This window comes from Rhinatrema bivittatum, chromosome 13, assembly GCF_901001135.1.
Source record: "Rhinatrema bivittatum chromosome 13, aRhiBiv1.1, whole genome shotgun sequence".
NCBI classification, from domain to species: domain Eukaryota; kingdom Metazoa; phylum Chordata; class Amphibia; order Gymnophiona; family Rhinatrematidae; genus Rhinatrema; species Rhinatrema bivittatum.
Window position 1 is genome coordinate 71,547,635 of NC_042627.1, and position 25,724 is coordinate 71,573,358.

At 43.3% G+C, this 25,724-nt stretch overlaps 2 protein-coding genes across 9 annotated transcripts in view; one reads left to right on the plus strand and one right to left on the minus strand.

Annotated features, from left to right (window-relative positions):
* Positions 1-16,112, minus strand: part of AKAP13 (A-kinase anchoring protein 13) — a 336,318-nt gene extending 320,206 nt beyond the window's left edge. For 7 of the 8 annotated variants that reach the window (XR_003852464.1, XM_029575495.1, XM_029575496.1 and 4 more), the window contains exon 1: positions 15,772-16,110. The gene's annotated coding sequence lies outside the window, so the exon portion shown is untranslated. Of the gene's footprint in view, positions 1-15,771 lie in introns of all 8 variants that reach the window. The other variant, XR_003852465.1, reaches the window with a different exon arrangement.
* Positions 16,113-19,559: 3,447 nt separating this feature from the next.
* On the plus strand, positions 19,560-20,123 carry LOC115074748 (treponemal membrane protein B-like). Its single transcript, XM_029574511.1, has one exon. The coding sequence runs from the start codon at positions 19,560-19,562 to the stop codon at positions 20,121-20,123; it is 564 nt and encodes a 187-aa protein (XP_029430371.1).
* Positions 20,124-25,724: the final 5,601 nt, after the last annotated feature.

Consider the following 25,724-nt stretch of genomic DNA (forward strand, 5'->3'; position numbering starts at 1 on the left):
AAAGCTGGCAGTAACAAACACCTGGGCACAGAATCCGTACTATAAGCACATAACGGGAGGCTTCCAGCTCAGTTTACTCCCGGGGGAATTCTGCGCACAAAAACTTAAAATTCTGGAAACTTTATATTGGTCAAAATAATACAATTTACATGACAGTCTTTAAGTAATTACATTTTAAATTAATACAGAAAGTAAAGATGCAGAATTTTAAATATTTTGAGCAGAATTTCTCTAGAAATTCCACTCACTCTCCCTACTCCCCTGGCCACTTTGCCCTCTCAGGCCCCTGCCAGTATCTCTCCCCTCCACCTCTAGGCTCAACCCCTTCCACTCTCCCAGAGTTTGACCCTGTTCTCAGTATTGCCCCTCACACAGGCTCTCTCTCTCTGTCCCTCCCTCTCTCTAGTACACATACACATCCCCTCATACAGACTTCCTCACTCTCTCGCACACACACATCCCCTCATACAGACTTCCTCACTCTCGCACACACACACACATCCCCTCATACAGGGTCCCTTATCTCTTGCATAAACACCCACACAAGCTCCCTCTCTCTCACGCATACACCCTCACACAGGCTACCTATGTCTCTCTCTCTCACACGTACACAATCCCTTCCCACAGGCTAGCACCCTCACATACACACAATCCCTTTTTTTATACACACCAGCTCCCAATCTCTCACACACATACACACTCCTTCACAATCTCCTCATATAGGCTTCCTCTCTCTGGCACTCACACTCAAACACCCCCCTCAGCTCACCCTCGCTGGTCTCTCTCACATCCCATCCCCCGCTCTCTCACCCTCTCACACATACACACCTCTCTACACACATTCACTCTCACCAGGGCCTTCATCTTTGCTGTGAGCGGAGCACATCCCACAGCACATGGGAGCATTCGTTTTCGCCATGAACGGCGCACGCTCCATTCACAGCATGCCAGGGTCTCCGCAGCCATTGTCTGCGCAGAATTTGACAATTGTGCACAGGGGGGGAATTCTGCACTCCGCAGTAGCAGGTGGTGCCATTGGGCAATGAGCACACGTCTCTTTCCCCTAGGAGCTGTGAATGTGCATCCCCAGCACCGGCTGAGAACTGAACTTGGATCCCTCTGCTTGGCAGTTCATGGCTCTGCCACTAAAGCACCGGACTGAACAAAAAGAACATAAGACTTATCATACTGAGTCAGACCAAAGGACCATCAAGCCCAGTATCCTGTTTCCAACAGTGGCCAATCCTGGTCACAGGTACCTGGCAGGATCCCAACGGCTAGAGCTAGACAGATTCCTCGCTACTTATCCCAGGGATAAGCAGTGGATTTCTGCAACTCCACCTTAATAATGATTAATGGACTTTTCCTCCAGGAACTTGTCCAAATCTTTTTTAAACACAGCTATACTAATAGCTTTCACCACTTCCTCTGGCAATGTATTCCGGAGCTTAATTATGCGTTGAGTAAAAAAATATTTTCTCTTATTAGTTTTCAATGTATTACCTAGTAATTTCATTGTGTGTCCCCTAGTCTTTTACTTTTCAAAAGATTAAGCAATTGATTAACATTTACTCGTTCCTTTCCACTCCTTCTTTCATATCCCCCTTCAACCATCTCGTCTCCAAGCTGAAGATTTCTTCGTAGGGGAATCGTTCCATCCCCTTTATCACTTTGGTTGCCCTTCTTTGTGCCTTTTCTCATTCTGCTCTATCTTTCTTGATCAAGTCTCCCATTTAATTTTCCCCATTTTAAAAGCAAAGCTGCAGTTTTCCAGCTGCACAACAAAATCTATACAACGATTACATGTACCCCCATGAAAGCCTATTTACATAACACAAACACAACAGACAAGCCCTTTGCCACAACAGTGCTGAGCAGAGGATTCTGGTTCAAGAAAGCAAAGCAAGTCAGACTGGGAACCAAGCCAGATTTGGCCAAAGGAATAGATTAATTTTTTTTGTTTTTGCAATTCTGTTCCTTAAGGCAGCTGCTGTAGTTCTTAGGCTGATCATAAAAACAGTACCAATTCAACATTTAATTTCTTGTATATATTAAAAAGTCCCTTTATCAACCTACTTGGGTCAGTCCCAAAATGCGAAACACATACCACATCAGAAGAAACTGTTTCAATTGTTTTGGAGGGATATTCTCTTCTCTCTCCCACCACCTAAAGATGAAAGGGTCAATTAATTGTCTTTCCTTGAGTCCTGTCAGACCAGGCCAGACCAGAGAAATGGGATTCATCCTCCCTACCAGCAGATGGAGACAGAATGCAAACTGTTTTGTCCTAATGTCCCTGGTGCAGTAGAGAAGGCGACCATAGTATCTTGCTCAAGCCGAGGAGCTTGGGCAAGAGAGACTACTGGAACTCAAAAAGAAATTATTTCTTTTGACATCATTTTAGTAACAATCAAAAAAGGAAAAAGGGATTGAGCACTGTTCCTGCTCTTTTCTCCCTGAGCTGTATTACCCTCCTGGGATAAGGCCCTCTTTTTCACATATTCTTCTCCTACAATATGTGTTGTATTAGAACAAAATGGGGGAAAAAACATTTTTATTTATTTATTTTGCTGATACTGATTCTAAATTACTTCTTTTCCTTTTTTTTTTTTTTTTTTTTTTTTTTTACTCCTGCTCGCTTCTCGGGGTGGGCTCTGGACTGGTCTGCCAGAACTCAAGGAAAGACAACTGTCAGGTAAGCCCTTAAATGGACCTTCTTCATTATCCTGCAGACCAGTCTAGACAAGTGGGAATACAGAAGCAGTATCTACCCTGGGTGGGAGTAACCTGGAGCTGCTTCCAGGACTCCCACTGCAAAGGCAGAGTCCTTCCTCTCCTGAAGGTCCAGCTTATAATGCTTTGTGAAAGTATGCAATGATGTCTTCCCAGAACCAGTCCCCCCCCCCAGGTCGGCCAAAGCTTCCTTCTGGTGGAAAAATCGGTCTACCCCCGAGACTGTTGCCCAACTTCTCTGCTGGAACCAATCTCACCTACCATCTGCTGGAGGCAGAGAACTACTGACCCTTTCCTTGCTGCACCAGACTATATAGGGAGTGACATCTATAATACAGTGTACACTCTGCCTCCATCTGCTGGTGGTGGGGAGGAATCCAACTTGTCTGGGCTGGTGTGCAGGTCGATGAGGAAAATATATTCATGGGATCATACCACAGTGATGAAGTATTCATTTTAGCTACTGTATGTATACACATATACAGTTCAATGCTAAGCAGAAGAGGAATATATTTTGCATGTTAATGATTATCAAATTACTGTTCTAGATCACAGCTTGCTTTTATTAGATCTGCATGCAATTAACTATTAACTTAAATAAAGCCTGAAGTACTCCAGAGTGTGCTTTCAGGAATGGCTGTCATACATTTGATTACGAAAATTACCACTAATGAATACAGTATTCATTTACCACACGAGATTGTGCATTTGGAAACCAAGTGGCAGTTGTTGCATCCTCTTAGGGGCTTCCATAAATAGTGATTTTCATGTGTTTGCAGTGCCTATAAATATGCTATTAAATTTGCGGCCAGAAAGTTTTCTGGAATCAAGCAAGGTTCTCCAGTTGTATTCACAAAAGAAAAAAAAAAAATTCCAGCGTTGATCAGGTTTACTTTCATGGCAACACCTTGCACATTCCTACTGATGATGCCAAGGATACCTGCAGCTACTCACCCCCCCCCCCCCCTCCCCGATAAGGCCCTTCATGGGCTGAAGCGAAGAAAAAATACATTTATTTAAGTCAACCCTCAAGAACACCGTGCTCATGCCCCTCCTCCATCCCAGCCGAGCACTATCGCTACAACAACTGAGCTAAGTGTGATGGAGGAGTTATAAAATGGGGAAGGGAGAGCGAATCCCCAGGAACATGTGAAGGAAAGGTCCCACACCCCTGCAACAGCACATTTGAAACAAATCAGAGAAAGAATCTTTTCACTCGGCATCCAATTAAACTGTGAAATTTATTGCCAGAGGATGCGGTGAAAGCAGTTTGTGTGGCTGGACTGAAAAAGGGTTCGTTCAAGTTCCTGGAGGGGGAAAAGTGCATAAACCATTATTAGCTAGGTGGACCTGGGAAAGCCAGCGTTATGAGCAAGAAGGATTGGACCTGTTCGTTCTGATCCTGCCAGGTACTTTGATCTAAATTGGCCACTACGGGAGACAGAAAGCTGGGCTTGATGAAGACAAGTAAATAAACCTGTGGATAAAGGGGAGCCAGTGGATACAGTGCATCGGAATTTGCAGAAAGCATTTGACAAAGGAGCAACTTCTTAGGAACCTAAAAAGTCATGGGTTGGGGGCAGAATTGGTTAAAAGATAGAAAACAGAGAATACATTTAAATTATAAATTTTCCCAATGGAGAAAGCTGAATAGTGGAGTGCCCCAGGGACCTGCTCTGGGACACTGCTTTTTAATATATTTATAAATGATCTGGAAATGGGAACGGCAAGTGAGGTGATCAAATTTGCCGAGAACACTAAATTATTCAAGAGGACCTTGCAAAACTAGGAGACTGGGCATGCAAATGGCAAACTGAATTTAATGTAGACAAGTGCAAAGTGATGCACTTAGGGAAGAGTAACACAAATTATAGCTACACAGTGCAAGGTTCCACATTAGGAGTCACCATTCAGAAAAACAATCTAGGTGACATCGTTGAAAATATGTTGAAATCTTCTGCTCGGTGTGCAGCAGCAGCAGCCAAGAAAGCAAATAGAATGCTAGGGATTATTAGGAAAGGAATGGAGAATGAAAGAGAATATCATAATGTCTCTGTATCGCTCCATGGTGCAACCTCATCTTGAGTATTGGGTGCAGTTCTGGTCACTGCATCTCACAAGCAGCCGATACAGTATAGTGAGCGCCGGTGAAGCGCACTATTAGCCCGGGTTTGGCCGCACATTTCTAACGCGCTATTACCCCTTACTGAATAAGGGGTAATATATAAAATATATAATATATATATAATATATAATATAATATAAAATATATAATATATAAAAATATATAAATCCAGTGACCTGGATTGGCCACTTCTGGAAACAGGATACTGGCCTTGATGGACCTTTGGTCTGAGCCAGGATAGCAAATCTTATGTAGTTCAACACAGGAAGATTTCCAAAGGAGATGCAATATCCTCTTTGGCACTTTGCCAAAAAAAAAAAAAAAATTAATTATATGCTTAGCATAATTATTCACATACCAGCTCTGTACACGCATTCACAATGGCAATCAAATATATCATATGCAGACATGTGGAAACAGTCAACATGCAAGAGTACCTAACCAAATCGAGCAGCTTTCATACCCGGGGCTCAGTACACAATAAATCCGCCATGCAACGCATTCAAAAGGCACAAAGAAAAAGCAAAAGTCATAAAACTCCATCCACAACCTCTAAATACCTTTCAATAAGCATGCTGAACGTTTGGGCTATGCACAATACTCAAATGCATTTAAATGAGAAATCTACACTTACAGTCTAAACCACTACAGAATAACTGACAGACAATCAAACTATTTTGCTCTTCTTCATTCATACACTGGTGAATGTGTGTAAAGGAAATTTCTCCATACTGTGTTAGAATTGCTTAATGTAAGACTCGGCCTACAATTACGAAATTTAGAGCCCGCTAAATGAATCTAGAATGTCCAATACATTAAATATTCTAGCAGCTCAGGACAGACATGTTTAACAAATCACAGTCACACACTTCCACAGAGACAGCACAATTAGATTCCACATATTTTGCTGAACTGCGATGCTTGAGCTTTTAGACAAATTGACATCTGCTCATTCTACGCCGAGCACGAGTCCCCGCATAAACACCACAGCCCGCAAATGTGAAACAGGCACAAGGTAAACAATGCTCAAGTTTAATCAATGACTTCCTCTACCTGGCAATGATGACCACAGAAAGGTGAATTAACAATTTAAACCAGCAGCAACTGCAAACTGCGTGCTGAGAAATGTTGTATACTTGACTGCATATTTCCCCTTTAAAAAGAGCATACGCTAATAAGCATCCAAACAAAAGCAAGGAATCTGTCCATCTTGATAGGAAACCTCTCTCAGAGCTATTTTCATCATGGATCATTCACAAGGGGTCAGACATATTAATATGATTATCCAAATGAAAGCTCATTTAATCAAATTGCTGCCAAAAAATTAAATTGACATCTTTTTGATATTAAAAATGACGGTCTTCGATTGTGTTGCTTCCGCTCCACCCCATCCCCCCAATTGTTTGTTTGGTTTTTTGTTATTTGGAATACTATAATATTCTACATTTAATGCCAGATAAAAATGCCATTCGTTTCAGATTATAGCTGAATCTCAACACTAATAAGAGCAAAGAATTTTGTCATTGGCCAGTCAAAGCAAAACCTCAGACAGACATTAATTAGCCAACTTTAAAAGGCCACTCCATTAGCCGCTTGGGCAGCACAGTTAGAAAAAGCAAGTATTTAAACCCATGTTTCTTCTTATTTTATGTTCTAATAGCGTTAGCAGTGGGGCCGTCAGCCACAGGCCCAATCAGCTGATTACAGTTGCCTCTGATCAGGGATGTTTTATTCATTGAGAGCAATTACCTCACAGTCATGCCAGCTACCATGGCTACCTTTGCTTTATTGCTGACCGCGTGACGCACACATCTTTTGTTATGTTTAAACAAACACAAGCAGCAGGTCTGATTTTCCAAATTTACTGCCCCTCTTCCACTTTCAATTAATTTTCTCAATATAAATTCTATTTTTGCCAACGTACACTGAAAAAGAGCAAAACGCGGACCATACCTGTCTGCTGGCATTTTACGCCTCAGAAAAGCAGCTGTGAAAGTTAAGGCTTTTCCCAGCAAAACTGTTGCCAAAAAAAGTCTACTGAAAAAGTAAGATATGGCCACATGGATTTTTTTCTGCCATAATGTTTCTGTTTAATCTACTCATGCACACAACTGTTCGGCTGTACAATCCCTACCTCTCCCTCAGTCCTCAAAATGATTCTTCTCCTGATTTTTCTTAAGAACATAAGAAACTGACATACTGGGCCAGACCCAAGGTCCATCAAGCCCAGCGTCCTGTCTCTGACAGTGGCCAATCACAAGTACCCTGCAAGATCTCAAAGAACAGGTCCAGTCCTTCTTGCTCATATCCAGGATAAGCAGTGGCTTTCCCAAATCTACACGGCTAGTAATGGTTTATGGAATTTTCCTCCAGGAAATTGTCCAAACCCATTTTAAACCCAGCTATGCCCACAGCTTTCACCACATTCTTTGGCAACAAATGCCACAGTTTAATTGTGCCCTCGGTGAATGAATACTTTCTCTGATTTGTTTTAAATGTGCTGCCTACTGGCTACATGGAATATACTCTAGTCCAGTGTTTCCCCAAACAGTGCGCCATGGTGAGCCTTCAGACTTGATCACCACAGAAAAGTCACCAATGCCTGATGCTCAGATCCAGATAAGCACTTGGGGTCTGCTCTTAGCACCTTGCATCAACAAGAAACACCAGTGGTGGCTTTTAAATGTGTAGGGGCTCCATTCTGCGAAGATGTGTAATCATAATCATATGTCTCTTCTCCCTAGCTACATCTTGAGGCCCAGGATTGCGGTCATTAGTGCAGGGGAGGGATAGCAGCACCTCCTCCTGAGTCCTATAATATAATTGCGATGGAGAAGGTACAGAGAAGGGTTACCAAAATGATAAGGGGAATGGAACAACTCCCCTATGAGGAAAGACTAAAGAGGTTAGGACTTCTCAGCTTGGAGAAGAGACAACTGAGGGGGGATATGATAGAGGTGTTTAAAATCACGAGAGGTCTAGAATGGGTAGATGTGAATCGGTTATTTACTCTTTCGGATAGTAGAAAGACTAGGGGGCACTCCATGAAGTTAGCATGGGGCACATTTAAAACTAATCGGAGAAAGTTCTTTTTTACTCAACGCACAATTAAACTCTGGAATTTGTTGCCAGAGGATGTGGTTAGTGCAGTTAGTATAGCTGTGTTTAAAAAAGGTTTGGACAAGTTCTTGGAGGAGAAGTCCATTACCTGCTATTAATTAAGTTGACTTAGAAAATAGCCACTGCTATTACTAGCAACGGTAACATGGAATAGACTTAGTTTTTGGGTACTTGCCAGGTTCTTATGGCCTGGATTGGCCACCGTTGGAAACAGGATGCTGGGCTTGATGGACCCTTGGTCTGACCCAGTATGGCATTTTCTTATCTTCTTATGTTCTTTCAGCCTCTGTCCTATCCCCAGGCTGAGTGAGAAGGTGAGAGGGTGCACAGAGTACTGAGTGTTGACAGCAGCAGCAGTGGAGAGGATCTCGCAGTCAAAGGCAGCAGCCAAGATAACTGAGCTGGCTGCTTGCAACGCGCTGACTTCTCCTGCACTTGCATATATAAGGAGCAGGTCCAGCGTGATGGACTGTTTATATGTGTCTCCGCCCCCTCCTTCCTTTTGGTTTAAAATTTGGAAGAACCTGCTGGAGCTTTCAATACTTCCCTGCTGTTGATCATATGAATCCTTTCCATGTGCACATTTCCTGCTCCATGGAGACTGGTGTGCCATATATTTTTCTTAAAGTAAGGGTGCCATGGCCTTGAAAAGATTGGGAAACACTGTCGAAGCCAATGTCAGGAAATATTTCTTCACGGAGAGGGTGGTGGATGCCTGGAATGCCCTTCTGGAGGAGGTGGAGAAGGCTAAAACAGAGAAGGAATTCAAAGGATCATGGGATAAACACTGTGGATCCCTAAAGGCTAGAGGTTGGAAATAAAGAAAAGCCTGCATGGGGGTAACTGGGGGTAACTTGCTGGTGTGGCAGTTGCTACCCTTAACCAATAAGCCTTGATTCTGTTAATGCAACTCCATCATTGCTCTCTGCTTCAACGGCAGTGGGAAAAGGGGACTTGGATTCAGATAGCAACAAACAAGGGCCCTGAATTTTACAGTTTGGGGAATAAATAAACATGGGGGTAACTTGCTGATGTGGCGCTTACTATCCTTAATCAATAAGTCTGATACTTTTGATGCAGCTCCAACATTGCTCTCTGCTTCCACAGCAAGGGTTAAGGGAAACTGGATTCAAACAGTATCAGAGGGCCCCAACGTTTATGGTCTGGGAAACTGATAAGCAGGAGGGTAACCTGCCCAGTGCGGCAGATACTGGAATAAGCTTGCTGGGCAGACTGGGAGGATCATTTGGTCCTTTTCTGCCATCATTTCTATGTTTCTGTTACTACTGGAAAGAGTATATAGCTGTTCCCTATTCCTTTATCTTATTGCCTCTCTACCATCTCTTGGCCTTTCCTCATGGGGGCGCCATTTCATCCCCTTTATCATTTTTGTTGCCCTTCTCTGTATCTTCTTGAGTTCCACTGTCTTTTTTGAGACGGTGCGTCCAGAAGTGCACACAATACTGTTGGTGCAGTTGTACTGTGGATCAATACAGTATTATATCTTCTGTTTTATTTTCCTTTCCGTTATATTTGCTTTTTTTTTTTTTTTTTACCACCAGTGTACATTGAGCTGAGGAGTTCAAAGATATTGTCCCCAGTTACTCCAAGACCCTTCTCCTGGGTGGTGAGCATCTAATAGCTTAAGAACAAATAAAGCATTCAAAAATGTTCAATAAATCCTGTCATTTTCCTTAGGCTTCATCAGCCACAGCTCAAATGAAAGATAATGGCAGGGGAATATTGGGGACAGGCAGTGGGGGGAAATGAAATTAAATGCAGGAGGGAAGCAATAATAACAACATCAATCCTATCACCTACTTTTCGACCCACTGGCAGGCACTGGGGTTAGTGTAAAACTCTCTTTCAAACTATGGGGGTTATTATTTTCTGTCCCTTTTCGCAAGAGATAGCTAGATCAGGGCGGAGTCGGGGGCGGAGTCAGCACCGGAAGAGGAGGAGTCAGGGCGGCGTCGGGGCGGAAACTTCGCTGGCGGCGATAAGGTAAGACCCCCTTATCGCTGCCAGTAGCGCGCCCAATAGCACCGCCTTTTACGATGGCGCTATTGGGTGCGAAAGCCGGCAGCGATAACACCGCGGTGGTGCAATCGCTGCCGGCCCCCCAACCTCGTTACCACCGAATTAAGAGAGCTATGTTAGAAAATCCAGGCCTATGCCTAATCATATTTGTAGTTAAAAATGAATACAAATTGTGAAATCTGTCCTAATGTAAAGATCTGAAAAAAGCAATCCAAGTAATTACAAAAGGAAACTCTGCCATCGTGGAACGCTTTGAATTGTGACATACATTTTAAATGACATTACAAAAATATAGAGCACTATGGTCCTACTCAATAATAGCACTATTTGTACTCACCACAAAATATATAACAACAAAAATTCCAGATTAAAGTTAAGCAAAATCAATTAAAAAAAAAATGTATGCTGCAATCCTGCCAATTCAATAAAAAAAAAAAAAATTAAAAGAATACACTGCAGACTGTCTGAGACACCTTCAAAGTGTCTCCAGAGAAGTCCCCCCACCCTGCTCCCCTCAGCCCCGCAGCGCCAAGACACAATAGGGAGAGTTGAAACCGGACCGGGGGGGGGGGGGGGGGGGGGGAGGGAAGTCTCTGCTCGCCGCGCTGTAACCCAGCGCTTTCCGTCCTGCCTGGGACGGAGCCGCAGCCTGCAGCGCGGAGCATGCGCAGAGGGACGGCGGTCCCCCCGCTCGTCAAGGAGGCGGGGCCGGGCTGATGCTGATTGGTGGCCGCGGGAGGCACTAGAACGCAGCTCCGGCCTTCAGGGCAGAGCCGCCGGGAGACAACTTTCACGGAGGGAAAGCCGGAGTCGGAAGCTCTAATCGCCGCTGCTGATTCAACCATTTGCGTGAAAGGAAGGCAGCTGGATGCGCTCTCTCGTTTCAGTCCCGCTCGGGAACTAGCTAAGTAAACTTTTTCTCTGGCCCCGATACAAATTCCACGTGATTTACTGCTTAATGCTCCTGGAGGACTTATAGTGCGGGGTTTATAGTGCTATGCCTTCAACAGAGCAGAAGCATTCCCAGAATGCACTTGAGAGAGATTATCTTTTTGAATATTTTTTATCCTAAATTTTTCATTTTAAGAATAAGGGGAACAAAGGTTACACCATATCTTCTCTTCCTCTCACATTCCCACCATGATGGGCATGACTTTAATACACATCAAAAGCTGTCTGACCTGGTTATTATCTTCTATTTCTTTTTATTCATTTGATTTTTCACCTTTCATAAAAAATCAAAGTGAATTACAATGCCCATAACCATATCAAAATTAAAATTCAGATGATCATTCAAAATTAAAATAAAACCACTATCACATGCCAAGGAAACAACAAAAGAGATTCTGTATCTAAGCACTGCAGTTATGGCCCTTCCCAGTACTACTAATGTTTTAAATCAATAATTAATAAATAAATAAATAAGAAATGTTTTAAATCAAATAGTTTTAAATCAAGTATTTTTATTTTTATTTATTTATTTTATTTTATTATTTATCCACAGTTTTATATTTTGCTCTCGGTTTGTTATGGTTTGTTATGGTTCCTTGTTTCCAAATGTTTTTTGAATGTTACAATTCGCTAATGTTCATTGTTTAATGTATCGCCTCCCAGCGAAAGTTCTGTTCCATTGTAAACCGGTGTGATCTATATTCTTTATAGGAATATAGGTATATAAAAATTCTAAATAAATAAATGTCTGACGGTATTGTTAGCTGAAACTAACAGATTAATGCCTAGTCATATAATCATTTAGGGGCCAATACAATACCATGCGCAGTGGCTACCGCACGGCTTAACAAGTGATTGGATGCATGTTTTGGATGTGCATCCATAACCCTTGATGTAATAAGGATCACATGTAAATTCAATGTAGATGTGGCTATTAGCTAATCCCTGTGATGCAAAAAAAATTTCTCACAGCAGCCTGTGTGCCCATTGCAACGTGGCAAATTTTATGCCAGCCCGGAGTTGGCATACTTGGGAGAGAGAATTCCTCCTTAATCGTTATAATATGATGAACAGGGGGAGGAGAAGGAAAGGTAGGGATGGTGCTGTGCTACTCTATTCATCTTTGGGAGCTAGAAAGTTCATTAAAAGAGGTTGGGAATGGTGGGGGGGAAGGGGGATCTCCACTGCAATCCGTTACAAGGGGATACCTGGCCTCATGCACAGATACAAGGGAAATCCACTGAACAAAATGTAGGATCTATAGATTATGATCCCTGAAGTTTCTGTACTGACTGCAATATGTAAATCAGTTCATAAACCATTACCCAAGGTAGATCCTGTATCGTGATCTGCAGATTACAACATTTTTATCAGCCCATTTGTAGCTGTTTTCATGGAAGTCCGCATCAGAACATTACCCTGCCAATTGATTTTTCACTTTCAGTCTTAAAATACGCCTTGTTCATCATGGAAAATGTACAAAAGTGGGCTGGATCTATTAATGTGGTTATCTAAATGAAAATGTAATGAAATACTGTAAATCATGTAACATGAACATTTTGAAAAGGAAAGGCATCTGTCATCAATAATTCTTCCAAACAAATTATTTTGCTAATACAATTACTCCAAATATTTTTTAATGTAAAGTGGATGCTGCAGATTATAATTTATGCATATATTCACACATGATCAATGTCCGATACATTCATTATTATACTTAGAAACATAAGGAGTAGTTCTGATTTTTCACAATTATATCATGATTTTCCAATGCTAGCAATTTTGGATAGCAATCTTATTTCAAGTAACACAAATTAATACTTCATAACACTACAAACAAGATGTAGTCAATATCCAGTCTGCCAGCATTTTACTCCTGTGAAGAAGATCACTAGGAAAGTAAAATACATGACTAATGTATTCTGTAAAATCCTCCGGAGGAAAATATTAATGTATAAAACACATATAAATAATAATTTTAAAAAAAAACCTGCCAGGTTCCCTCAAGTGCACCTTACCATAACATATTTACTAAAATGCCTCAAAAAATTGGCACATTTCCTTGGTTTAGACTTTGGGTCTGATGTACTACTGTCTTGGACGGCAGCAAGCCAATCAGGTATTCAGGATATCCCTAATGACCATGCATGAGATAGATTTGTATACAGCTGAGGCAGTATGCATACATATTTCTCTCATGTATAGCCATTAGGGATATCCTGAAATCCAAACCGGTCTGTAGTCCTTGAGGATCAGAGTTGAACATCCTTTCACATTCAGACAACTACCAACAAGGACTGAATTGCATAGTCTAGTAAACAAATAAGCATGGGAGTAGCTTGCTTGTTACAGCAGTTACTACCCCGAACCAATTAAGCCTGATACTTCACTTTGAATACATATACAGCTGCAGCTCACTGCTTCAATGGCAGGGGGAATGAAGAAAAGAGGATTTATATTCAGACAACAACCAACAAGGACTAAATTGCACAAGCTGGGTAAACAAGTGTGGGAGTAGCTTGCTTATTGCGGCTATTACTACCCCTAACCAATTAGGCTTGATACTTCACTTTGATACAGCTCCAGCACTGCTCTCTACATCAATGGCGGGGGTGGAAGGAAATTAGAACCAAAAAGTTACCAATAAGGGCCCTGACCTCAGCAGTCAGAGTAACTGATAAGTATGAGAAAAATAAGTGTGAAAGCTTGCTGGGCAGACTGGATGAGCCGTTTGGTCTTCTGCCATCATTTCTCTGTTTCTATATATTTTGTGTCTATCAGAAAAATGTTTGATAAGGGGACTCTTTAATCACAATAACTCAAGAGAAAAGAAATCAGAGGCAAATAAAGTTGTTACGAATACAGGTGCAATGCACTGGATAAGTGATATCCAAATTAATTGCTAACAACAACAAAAACAGTTCTATGAATTGATCCTTTGGGATTTCACATAGTGAGATTTTCCTGAGTGCCAATGGCAGAGGCGTGCTAAGGGAGGGGGGGGGGGGTGGCTAGGAGGGCGGTCCGCCCCCCGGTGACGACAAGGAGGAGGGTGCCAGCGACTGTACGACCAATCAACCTCTTGTCATCACCCGGGAAGAAGAAACATTCCAGCCAGGAGCAATGGGCCGGCAGGGAGCCCAAGCCCCGCCGGCCGAAGAGATCAGGCCCGGAGTGGCCCACCCGGAGAGGCGGCGGACCAGTGGCATCAGCAGAGCCTAACCAGCCGGCGGCCTCTCCTGTTGCCATACTGCCCACCGATCTCCCTGCTTGGAGGGGTGGGGGGGAGCAGAAGCTGTGGGCGGGTGGGCATGCAGGGGTGAGGGTGAGAGAGAGGAAGCATGGTGTGTGTGTGTACCTGGGTGAGACAGGAATTGTGTGTGAGAGAGAGCTGGAGGGAACGTTTGTGTGTGTGTCTCTTTCACGCACGCGCACACACACACTCAACCTCCCTCTGTCTCTCACCAAACACGTATGTGTTTGAGAAACAGAGGGAGCATAATTTGTTTGTGTCTGTGTACCCCAAATTCACAACAATCTCAGGGTGACAGGTATGGAGAGTGGGGGACTTTTAAAACCCTTATTAGTTTTAAATTACTGGGTGTTATTTGGTGTCTGCTGTTTTGAAATATCTTATCAATGTTTAGAAAATTTTTAAAAATTTGTAGAGGAAATTCTAATTATTGAATATTATTCAATTCATCAGCTGTTTTGAAATGTATATTTTTTGTATAGTTTTACTATTCTGATTTATTTGTATGTCTTGATTGTATTGTTTTCAGGAATAGTGATTTTCTGCTTTTCCATTGTTGCCCTGCATACAGAATCTGGCTTGTGGTTTTGAGTTGAGTTTTTGTGTGCATGTGAGAGAGAGAGAGACAGGAAGCATGTCTGTGTGTGAGAGCGACACAGAGGAAGTACACACACACATGCACCTGTCTCTCACCAAGAATGTATGTATATATATATGTGTGTGTGTGTGTGTGTGTGTGTTAGACTGGGGGCACACAATCTTAGGATGACAAACATGAAGAGCAGCAGATTTTTAAAATCCTTATTAGTTTTAATTACCGGGTGTTATGAAATATTTTATCAATCTTTAGGAAATTTTAAAATTAAATATTGGGGGGGGGGCTGCCCAAAACGTATCCACCCCAGGAACGAAATACTCAACTGGTCAACGGCAACATTTGCAATAAAATACAGCAAAGCACAAACATTAGTTGTAAAATCTGGATTAACTGTAAGCTGCAGTACTGACAATTTACTACAACAATGTAACTGTTGCAGAAGCAATGTGTATGAAAAGCAGGAAAACTAAGTCTTTGCCTCGCCACATCAGAGCCTCCTATGGAAACCAGAACTGCTCCCCCGTCTCAGCCGTGCGGAGTTTCCCTTAGGGCTCAGAACTTCACCCTCCCAGAACAAACTTATGCAAAGTGGTTAGAGAAGCTCTGGCTTCCAGCTGCCAAAAAAAAAGAAAACGTGGAAAGCCAAATAATCACAATGTATTGTGCAGCACGCCAAGTGAAAATAAATAATAAGAGGCTGGGGGTCTAACCTCGCCATATGTCTGGTTTAATAAATCCTGCGTTATACATAAGGGCTCTGCAGTGAGGCTCGCGAGAAAATGCGCCAAATCGGTCATCGGCCCAGGGTTTTTTTTAAATGGTTTAAAGTTGGGGCTTTTTTTCAGTAAACCTTCCATGCAAATATTAAAAGCAAACTCTTCCCCAAAGTGAAACAAATAAAGAGACAAGTGCTAGAGAGAAGCGCCAGCTCCGCCGGGGAAAGCCGCTCACCTCCTGCCCCAACAAGTGTCAGCCTCCGCCGCCTGCAACCATTCCCGGGTCCGGGTGCCCCCTCCGCCGCCTCCTCCAGGTCGCACCTCTTTCACCGGGGACAGGCGCACATGGTCCCCTCCTCCACCAGGAGAAACTGCAGCGCAAAGTCTCCAGAAAAGTTCCTCCCTCGGGCGCTCCGCTCCTGCCGGCGCCGCCTTCCTGTCTCGCCTCGGCCCCGCAGCGCCAAGACACAATGGGGAGCGCTTAAACCGGACGGAAGGGAGGGGGGAAGGCTCCGCTCGCCGCGCTGTAACCCAGCGCTTTCCGTCCTGCCTGGGACGGAGCCGCAGCCTGCGACGCATGCGCAGAGGGACGGCGGTCCCTCCCGCTCGGAAAGGAGGCGGGGCCGCGTCCGGGCTCATGCAGATCAGGCGCTGCCTGATTGGTGGCCGCGGGTGTCACTGGAACGCAGCGCCCGGCTTCAGATGCGGAGTGTGGACGCTTTGCTCTGTGTCACATTTATTTTTTTGTTTATTTCAGTCCTGGGTGCTGTGTTACTAATTACACGTGCAGTTTGTTTGTTTGTTTTTTTTAACTTGTTTGGTGGGAATTTGTTGAGTAAACTTCGAAGTTGTTAGTCTTTCTGTGCTCCAGCAGAGAGTTTCGACCTGATTGCACCATCATCTGATTCTAAGACTCATCGGGTTTTTTTTATTTATTTATTTATGTGGGTGGGGTTTTTTTACTTTTGCCCCACTTCGTTGTGGAATTTGTAGGCCAAGCTATCCTAAATCAAGCAAAACTATCAAGCTCAGCACTTACGCGAGAAAAAAAAACCAACAATGCAGTCATGCATTCAACAATGCAGTCATAGTTCTTCAGACGGCTGACTTCAGAGAGGCAAGACAGGACAAATTACTCGAGAAACTCTCCATCAATAAATACAAAACTGTACTAATTTATAAAAAAAAGAAAACAATAGCATGTTGTGATTTTAAATGTAAACTCTCTCAGTTCTGGTGTCTTACAAAATAAAAATTTGTTTACGCTGCCAAAGCTGCCCTTTTCAAAGTTACTTCTAAACATATTCCACATATGAAAACATTTCAGGTTCTTGCAGTAAATACATTCTAGATAAGAATTCACTGAAAGTGCTTGCACCTCTCTTGTAGACGTCTGCATTCTTCACTGAAATTAATAGGAAACCAATTAATTAAAAAAGGTGCAGTGTTTTAATAAAAAGACAAATGTTTAGAGATCTTGTCTTTTGGAGGATTGCATTCACAATTATGGAATGAAAGAAAGTCCTTTGTAAAAAATAGTAATAATCCTAATTCCCTAACATGGCAAACTGTAACAGCTGGGAAGCACTGTGTAGGCTTCTTCCTTGACTGTTTCCAGTAATTCAAGACCAATATTTTTTTTTCTGAAGGAGTCCCATAACCACATCTAATTATCTGACTATTTTTAACTATCCTTACTGTAATGTGTCCTCCTCTTCCTTCTCCATCCTCTCGCTCTGCCACTGCTTTATATGGCAGTGGTAGACAGCATTACGGCTCAACCAGGAAATTCTTATTCTTGCATCGGTCCTGCAGCTGGTTTTCTTTACTCAAGTGCACTCTACCAGCCAAGGTTTCTTTAATGCCATCTAAGAGCTTGCCCCAGAGTATCTATCTCAACGTCTTCTCTTTTACACCCCCGGAAGAGAACTCCAATCCTTCCAATTGGCCCTTCTTTCCCCTCCTCTGGCCTCTGCCAGATTGTCCTGTACTAGACTCCAAGCCTTCAGCTGCAATGTACCGAATATTTATAGCAAGATACCACTAACTTTATGCCTTTGTGTCCTGCTACCTCACTTTCAGAAAAAAACAGGGCTCTTCACCCAGACCTAACCGGCAGAAACCTCCAGTCCACTGACCTAACCATCTGAACCACCTGACATTGACAACCCGTCTTGAAGGCCATGAGTTATGCACCATCGGATTCCTACTGCTATGCCAGCTGTGAAGTAGACAATTGTGAATTTATACTAACTCTATAGTATGTGGTATTGTCTGCTTTTAAATTTGTTGTAATCTGTCTTGAAGCCATTCCTGGTATAAAAAAAACGAAAAAAGGGAATTATCAAATGTCTGTATAAATATAATACATAAATATACTCAAAAAACAACCTCTTTTCTTTTATTATTAGACCTGTTCTTCATCTTGCTCCAACATTTTAAAATTTGTTATGTTTTACATGCTTTTAAAATAAAAGGTGTGTAACTTTTCTTACAGAAAATTTCAGAGAGAAGCTGCAACATCCACACCATAAAAAAAAAAAACAAACACCAATATCAAAAAGGAGCCATTCACAACCACCATTCCACAAAATGTTACCTTAGGGTATTATTGTAAAAACACCCCAGCAGGTTTCACAAGAAAGCGCTTACTTGTCAATGTCAAACATCATTTTGATAGTATTCAAATGAATTTGGATATTTATTTTATTTGCAATGACAGGTGAATGATTGTAACTGTGCAAATCATTGTCAGCTGTCTTGCCTAGCATTGGTAGATAGGACCAGCTGGATATTGACAAGCTGGACCTTCTTTATCATACTTGCAGTAGTACCCTAAGGTCATTTTTTTGTCAAATGGTTATTGTGTGTGTAGGATGTATTTGATCCTTCCTTTTTTGATGTTGGCAACTTTTACGACAGTCAGTTTAAAACAAAAAGGACTTCCCTTTCTGAGTTTACTCTTCTGTTATATTCCTACCTGGCCTATCAGTGTCTGGAGTGACTACAAGGGTTTCTGTTAAGGAGCAGTACAGCACAGGAACTTGGTTTTCTTAGATTCATAATGATTAAGTGTGGCTAAAGGGGTTTCCGAGAACATCAAGCATGCCAATATCTAATCAGGAATGAAATAAAAATCTGAGCAAAAAGATGACATCGAGTTTATGACAACCGCTAGTTACATTTTGAAAGTGCATTGCTCAGTTCTGGCAATACTGTTGCTTTATAGATCAAATGCAAGTAGAGCATAGATAAGCAGAAACAGGAAAACAAACAGAGAACGTCTTGAACTCAGTATTTTATTCAGAAAATATGACTGAGACATGGGCCATCAGAACAGGCACCTTGCACTATAGTCAGGTGCATACTGCGCTTGGAGTTAAGGTTGCAAACTTGTTCTTTGTCTTAAGGAATAAGTTAATCCAGTCCTGGTTTTACCTCAATCCATGCATAAGGAATGAGGTAGCAACCCTTATTAGGAGGGTTTCAAAAGGAAATATAGTAAATCCCACCTCTAGGTAATTGGATGTATAAAAACGCAAGCTAACTAATAAGAAGGAGAATGCAGAGGTAACCAGCTATTAGAATGGCAGGTACACAACATTTATAAAGGTATGCACAAACAATAATTAAAATGTGAGACAAGTTATATTTATTTTAAAATTGTAAATAAAGCAGAGCAAACTTTTGTCCTCGTGGGTGGCAAACATCTAATTTTTTTTCAGGATAGCATAAATGAGTATTCATGATGCATATTTTTATTGAATATGGCAATTCAAATGGAAATCAAAACTGTTTACAGTCCTCTGAAATCAACACTAACCATTCAGGGTCAAATGTGCCCGGGACAAGTGTGCTGGGGACAAGTATGCCTGGGACAAGTGTGTCAGGGATCTATATTTGCATAAAACTGATCAAATCTGAATACATATTTGGTTAACTTGAAAATGGTAATTCAATTGGAAATCAGAATTGTTTATAGTCCTCTGAAACCAGTACTAACTATTCAGTGTGAAGTGTGCCATGGACAAGTGTAGCCAGGACAAGGGTGCCCAGGACAAGAGTGCCTGGGATAAGTGTACATGGGTCAAGTGTGCCTGGGACAAGTGTGCCCAGGATGAGTGTGCCAGGGACAAGTGCGCCTTGAACAAGTGTGCCCAGGATGAGTGTGCCAGGGACAAGTGTAGCCAGGACAAGGGTGCCCAGGACAAGAGTGCCTGGGATAAGTGTACATGGGTCAAGTGTGCCCAGGATGAGTGTGCCAGGGACAAGTGCGCCTTGAACAAGGGTGCCCAGGATGAGTGTGCCAGGGACAAGTGCGCCTTGAACAAGTGTGCCCAGGATGAGTGTGCCAGGGACAAGTGCGCCTTGAACAAGTGTGCCCAGGATGAGTGTGCCAGGGACAAGTGCGCCTTGAACAAGTGTGCCCAGGATGAGTGTGCCAGGGACAAGTGCGCCTTGAACAAGGGTGCCCAGGATGAGTGTGCCAGGGATAAGTGCACCCAGGACTATTTATTAAGTTCACAGTGCACCTGGGATTATAAATTATGTTTGGAATGTTTAAGGGGTGATAACTTAGATTCGTAGGGCACCTGGGAGCTATATTTAAGGTTTGCAGTTCGCCTAGGGCTCTTTATTTGTTTTGCAGTGTGTAGGAGGCTATATATTAGGTTCTTAGTGTATAGGGGACTATATATTAGGTTTGTATTGTATAGGGGGCTATTTATTAGGTTTGCAGTGTATAGGAGGCTATATATTATGTTTGCAGTGCACTTGGGGCTATATATTAGATTTGCAGTGTAAAAATGCACCCAGGGACAAGTGTGCGCCAGGGACAAGTGCGCCCAGGACAAGTGTGCGCCAGGGACAAGTGCGCCCAGGACAAGTGTGCGCCAGGGACAAGTGCGCCCAGATTAAGTGCATCTGGGACAAGTGTGTCCAGTATATGTGCGACGGGGACAAGTGTGCCTGGGAAAAGTGCACCCAGGACAGTGTGCCCAGGTTAAGTACGCCCAGGATAAGTGCGCCCTGGACAAGGTTTATGTGGGAAGAGGTGAGGGAATCCTTGATTGAGATAAGAAGCTGGGATGTTGGAAGCAGGTACCCAAAAATTATTTTTGTGGCCAAATCCCTTCCATGAGATGAGGTAATGTAGTTTTGTTTCTGGTGCGTTTAGAGTCAAGAATGTCCTGTGTACTTCGTGCTCGCTTGTTTTCTTCAGAAGTTAACTCCGTCGACTTGGGATACTTCAATCCACATCCGGCAGATTAAAATCACTTCGCCCTTCTTTCTCACCTTTAGATGTCTTCGATCAGATCACTGTCCGGTCCTTCTGTTTGAATCAGAAGCCTGTAGACCGCACCAGGTTAAATGGAAGCACCATCTTTTTTTTTAGGACATCCCAAAATACTTCTTCCCTACCCCACTTCCCTTGAATTTCAGTTGCTTGGATATTGTTTTTGACATAAAGAGCAAATCCTCCCCCTTTTCTGTGCCTTCCTTAACAAATTATAGCCTTGGTTGCCTGTATCCCAGTCATGAGATTCTGTTACACTCGCTGATCATGGGATCCATCCACGCCCGGCATCACCCAATGCCTCTGGCTTTACCATATGACATGCGCACCACCAGACGCTGAACACCGCTGCTCTACTCTAGCTCTCTCTAGGCACAAGCGCGCCAGATCGCCAGCTCCTTAAATGCCCCACAGCAGGAAAAGCCCCACTGTGCCCTGTGATGACATCACTGGTCTTGCCTACTTAAGCAAACCCAGAACAGCCCTACAATGCCTCAGCAACGTCTCCTGATGTGCCTTGCTTGTCAGTGTGCATTGCCTGGTTCCTGAATTCCGATGCTCCCATCTTGTTCCTGTCTCCTACCTCACTCCTGAGTCCCTGCCTTGCCGAACCTTCACCTTGCCCAATCCTCGTCCTCCTTCAAACTCTCCAGACAGAACACTACTGGAGCCAATAATATACGGTGACTTTAATCTGTTGATCAACAGCAGCCCAGTAGCTGGGCTGAAGTCCAAACAAACTGAGCTGCAGTGCAGACAAGACATTTGTTTCCTTTTTCCACAAAAAATGTCAATGGATTGAGCTCAAAGCTGTGGGCACTGAGCAGCAGAAGACATGAATAATGTGCCAGCCTGCCTTCATGCATAGAACTTCCGAAGCGTGGGCCAGCCGTAAAATTCAATTTAGTACAATTAGTTTGGGCAGAGATTGGTAGGATGGAAGTAATGACCGGAGCAATGGATGACGTCAAGGAAAAGTGCTCTAGGAAGCAGGAACTCATTCCTAGCAGAAGTTCAGGAAGAGTCAAGAATTCTTGTCTGGTGTTTGGAGCTCTAGGCTATGAGTCAGATCCCGGGAAGTTAGTTCAAGACTCCCGTCTCCTACTGAGATTCTTTGTGGCCTTTTGCAAAGTCATTCCCTCTGTCTTGCATCCTTCTCTAACTGCAATTACTTATTAAGAACGATTATGACTTTGTCTCTTCTCCCCTTCAGAAGCCAACATGCAGTTTATGAAAAAAAAAACCCCCACAATAAATGTGATTTTATGGTTTCCACGCCACAGTGCCTGCCTGCATGGTCCTGAAATATTAATAGTTAGAAAGCTTATGGTGGATTTTTTTATTTTTTTTTAAGAAAAGTGCTGTATAAATGCTAACTATTATCATTAGGAAAACGTTCATATCGGGGTAAAGACCATGTGTGCTTTTTAGCCACAAGCTTTGCACCAGTTTGAAAGCGAAAGCACGTGAGTCCTTTTTCACTCAAAAGCTTGCCACAGGTACACAGCACCTGCGGCCTTTCACTTGAAGATTTTACCGGGGGTACAAAGCACACGTGGCCTTTCACTTGAAAACTTGTCAAAGCTACAAAGGTAGATACAATATTTGCAGGAAAAAGCAAACCGAATGGACCTTTCCTTCTCCTGACCTAACCTAACCTCACGCCCAGAAACACCTCCTCCGAATGTGGCTAAAAGCAAGCGGGTTGTGCAGCAGCACACGTACAATAAGCCACACTTTTATTACTCATTTACTTTAACTACTCCCCTTTAAATCAAAAGATTATCAAGGTGAGTTACATACTATAGATATATATCAAAATCACAATTTACATACAATGCAAAAGCAAATCACAGAACAAACATTGAAGGAAAGGCAATTTTTAGACAGCTGATTAATGCAGGTAAAATGCTTTTTACCTGCTGAAATCACTTTGAAATTGCCATCCTTGAATCTGAAGTGAAATGAGAATGATTTTTAACCAGAGGGGCATGCATCAGGCCAGGGGTAGGCAATTCTGGTCCTGGAGGGCCACAAACAGCTCTGGTTTTCAGGATATCCACAATGAATATGCATGACATATTTGCATACCATGGAGGCAGTGCATACAAATATATCTCATGCATATTCATTGTGGATATCCTGAAAACCAAACCTGTTTGTGACACCCCAGAACTGGAGTTGCTATGCCTGTATTAGGCAGTACAGTAGTTAACTTACAGGTAATTTGGCCTTGGCCATAGGTGCCAGTGCAGGAAGAGTGCCATAGTGCAGCACAGTGCTGCCAGCAGCTGCATGCAGTTATCCAGGGCACAGGGGTCCAGTGGTGCAGGAGGAGCATGTGCTCACGGCTTTCCCCATTGTTTTCCCTCTTCTGCCCCAGAGAGAGAAAGGTGGCAGCAGCAGCAGCAGCCGCAAAGCAGAGGAACGGCCAAACAGGAATTGGAAGGACCCGGATCCTGCTGCTATCCTCCCCTAGCCGCATGTGGCTCTTACAAAAGATCATTGAATCACACGGAAGTGGGGGGGAGAACAATGCCAGCACTCGAGGAACTGCAGAGAGCCGCAGGGAGTCCTGTCAGTGCTGGGGAGTTGAGGTGGAGAAGAAGAGGAGTATTCTCTGGGAGATGGGGAGAGAACAGGATCTCAGAGAGAGTGAAGGGGTGCGAAGAAAGGTATCTGATGAGGAAGGAGGGTAGAAATGGGGCGCTTGATAGAGGAAGGGTTGAGGAAGTACCTGATAGAGAAAAGGGGAGGAACAGGAGGCTGGGAGAGGAGCAGGATAGTGTCTTCCATCTCATGGTGTTGTGTGTTGTGTATAACTGTGATTCTCAAGCTGGTGCTAACCATTCGGTTTTTAGGACACCTACAATGAATATGCATGAGATAGAGCTGCATGCAGTAAGGGCATGCATGGATATTCATTGTAGATATCCTAAAATCCAGGCTGGCTAGGTAGTGCTCCAGCCCTGGCTTGAAAAACACTGATGTACAGGGTGCGGGCCACCCTTTTTCACTCGGGCGTAGGTGCCAAATTGCTTGGCAATGCCTCTGCTATTAGGGAAGGGTGCTGGCGTTGAAAAAGATGTTTGTACTTTGAAAGACGGCCAACCAGCAGATGTGTTTGCCCAGTCAGATGATTATGATTTAATTTTAGTTCTCTTAAATTCACAATAGGCCAGGGGGTGGCCAACTCTGGTCTGCAAGAGCCACAAACAGGCCTGCTTTTCAGGATATGTGCGTGTGCGATGAATGTGCAAGAGATAGATTTACACATAACGTAGACCGCATGCATTTCTGACTCATGCATATTCACTGCAGATATCCTGAACGTCAGGCCTGTTTGTGGCACTTGAGGATGGGAGCTGTCCATCTTGTAATAGGGGCATTCGTTGTGCCAACTCTCTAGCAGTTAGCGAGCGACACAAATTTATGCTACAAGGAATCAAGAGCGTAGACTTCATGTAAGCCATGATACGCGTTCTGCGTGAAACTATGTGACAAATGATTCCCTGAAGATAGCGTTGATGTCCTTAGTTAACCCAGCCTTTATTAAAAGGAGCTGGGAATCTTGCTTTGAGTAAGTCATGTGACTGCCAAACCACTGTTCCACTCAACATCAGATTAAGCCACTGGCCTTTTGTTTTGTGAGTAACAAAAACATCCCAGCAGAGGCGTTGTGAGAAGGAAAAGATTTGGGGCTTGGATGCAGGGCCAGCTCTGGGTCAAGTAGCTCCCTTTCAGATGGGTTGTGTGAGTGTGTTGTGTGTGTGTGGGGGGGGTGGGGGTGGGGAGGGGCTCCCCCCTCCACAGAGTTGAGGATCCTTGGGTCAGAGGGCAGCTGGCATGCTTGCATGCTTTCTGTGCATGGGCTTATCAATATTCTCAGTGCTAGGACAGCGGTGCACGCGGAAGGACGCAGGAGGCAGCTCATGCATTTATCCCTGGGGGGAAAACAGCGAGCAACAGCTGCACACGTCTGGCACAGGCATGCTCTGAACTGGTTCTTCATGGTGGACAATTATTACTTTGTCCTCGTGTTCTCCTGGGTAATATCTCTTTTGCTCAGCACCGTTGCATGGCATCTGAGCAGGATTCCAAAAATCTCAAAATGGTTCTCTAGTCACCAGCTAAAACAGGGTATAAAAAACATCTCATTAAAGTTGTAGAGCAGGCTTCTTGTTCTCAGTTACTAGACGTACAAAATAGTATACAGAAAAAGTAATAAACTTGTACACAATGTTATGTTGACCTGTGAAATGAATGAATGAATGAATGAATGAATATGACCTTGATTGCATGCATTGTTGGCCCCAATATATGAATGCTAACCCAGATTGTGAAAACTGAACAAGGATATGATTATTGATGTGTAAACCGTTGTGATCTTCTTTAGGAATGACGGTGTATAAAACACCTAAATAAATAAATACATAAATAATAGTTTAGTATTGCAAGGTTTGAAGAATGTCAGTAAATATGGATACATCTGCCTTTCTCTCTTTGTTGTCTGAGGATTGTTCATCCATCCTATGGCTCAGCAATCTTTCGCTTATGTTTTCTGAATCCTTTTCTTACTTTGCTTTCATTTTACTTTCTCTAAACATCTCCTCCTTTCCACCTCCTTCCACCTCTCTTGCCAGCATTCTCCCTCTCATCTCATTTTGCTTTTCTTCTCCTTCTGCTGCCAAGCGACACTTTTCCCCATTATGGGGCAGATTTTCAAAGGGTTACGTGCGTAACTTACGCGCGTAACCCCGAGAAAGTGCCCTTGCGCTTGTCGCCGAGCCTATTTTGCATAGGCTCGGCGATAAGCGCAAGCCCCGGGGTGTGCGTATGTCCCGGGGCTTGAAAAAAGGGGCAGGGCGGGGGCGGGGTGGGACCGAGGCCGC

Bases quoted from the DNA above. Each gene is read 5' to 3' on its own strand.
- LOC115074748 (XM_029574511.1), top strand. From the start codon at position 19,560: ATGGACAAGTGTAGCCAGGACAAGGGTGCCCAGGACAAGAGTGCCTGG.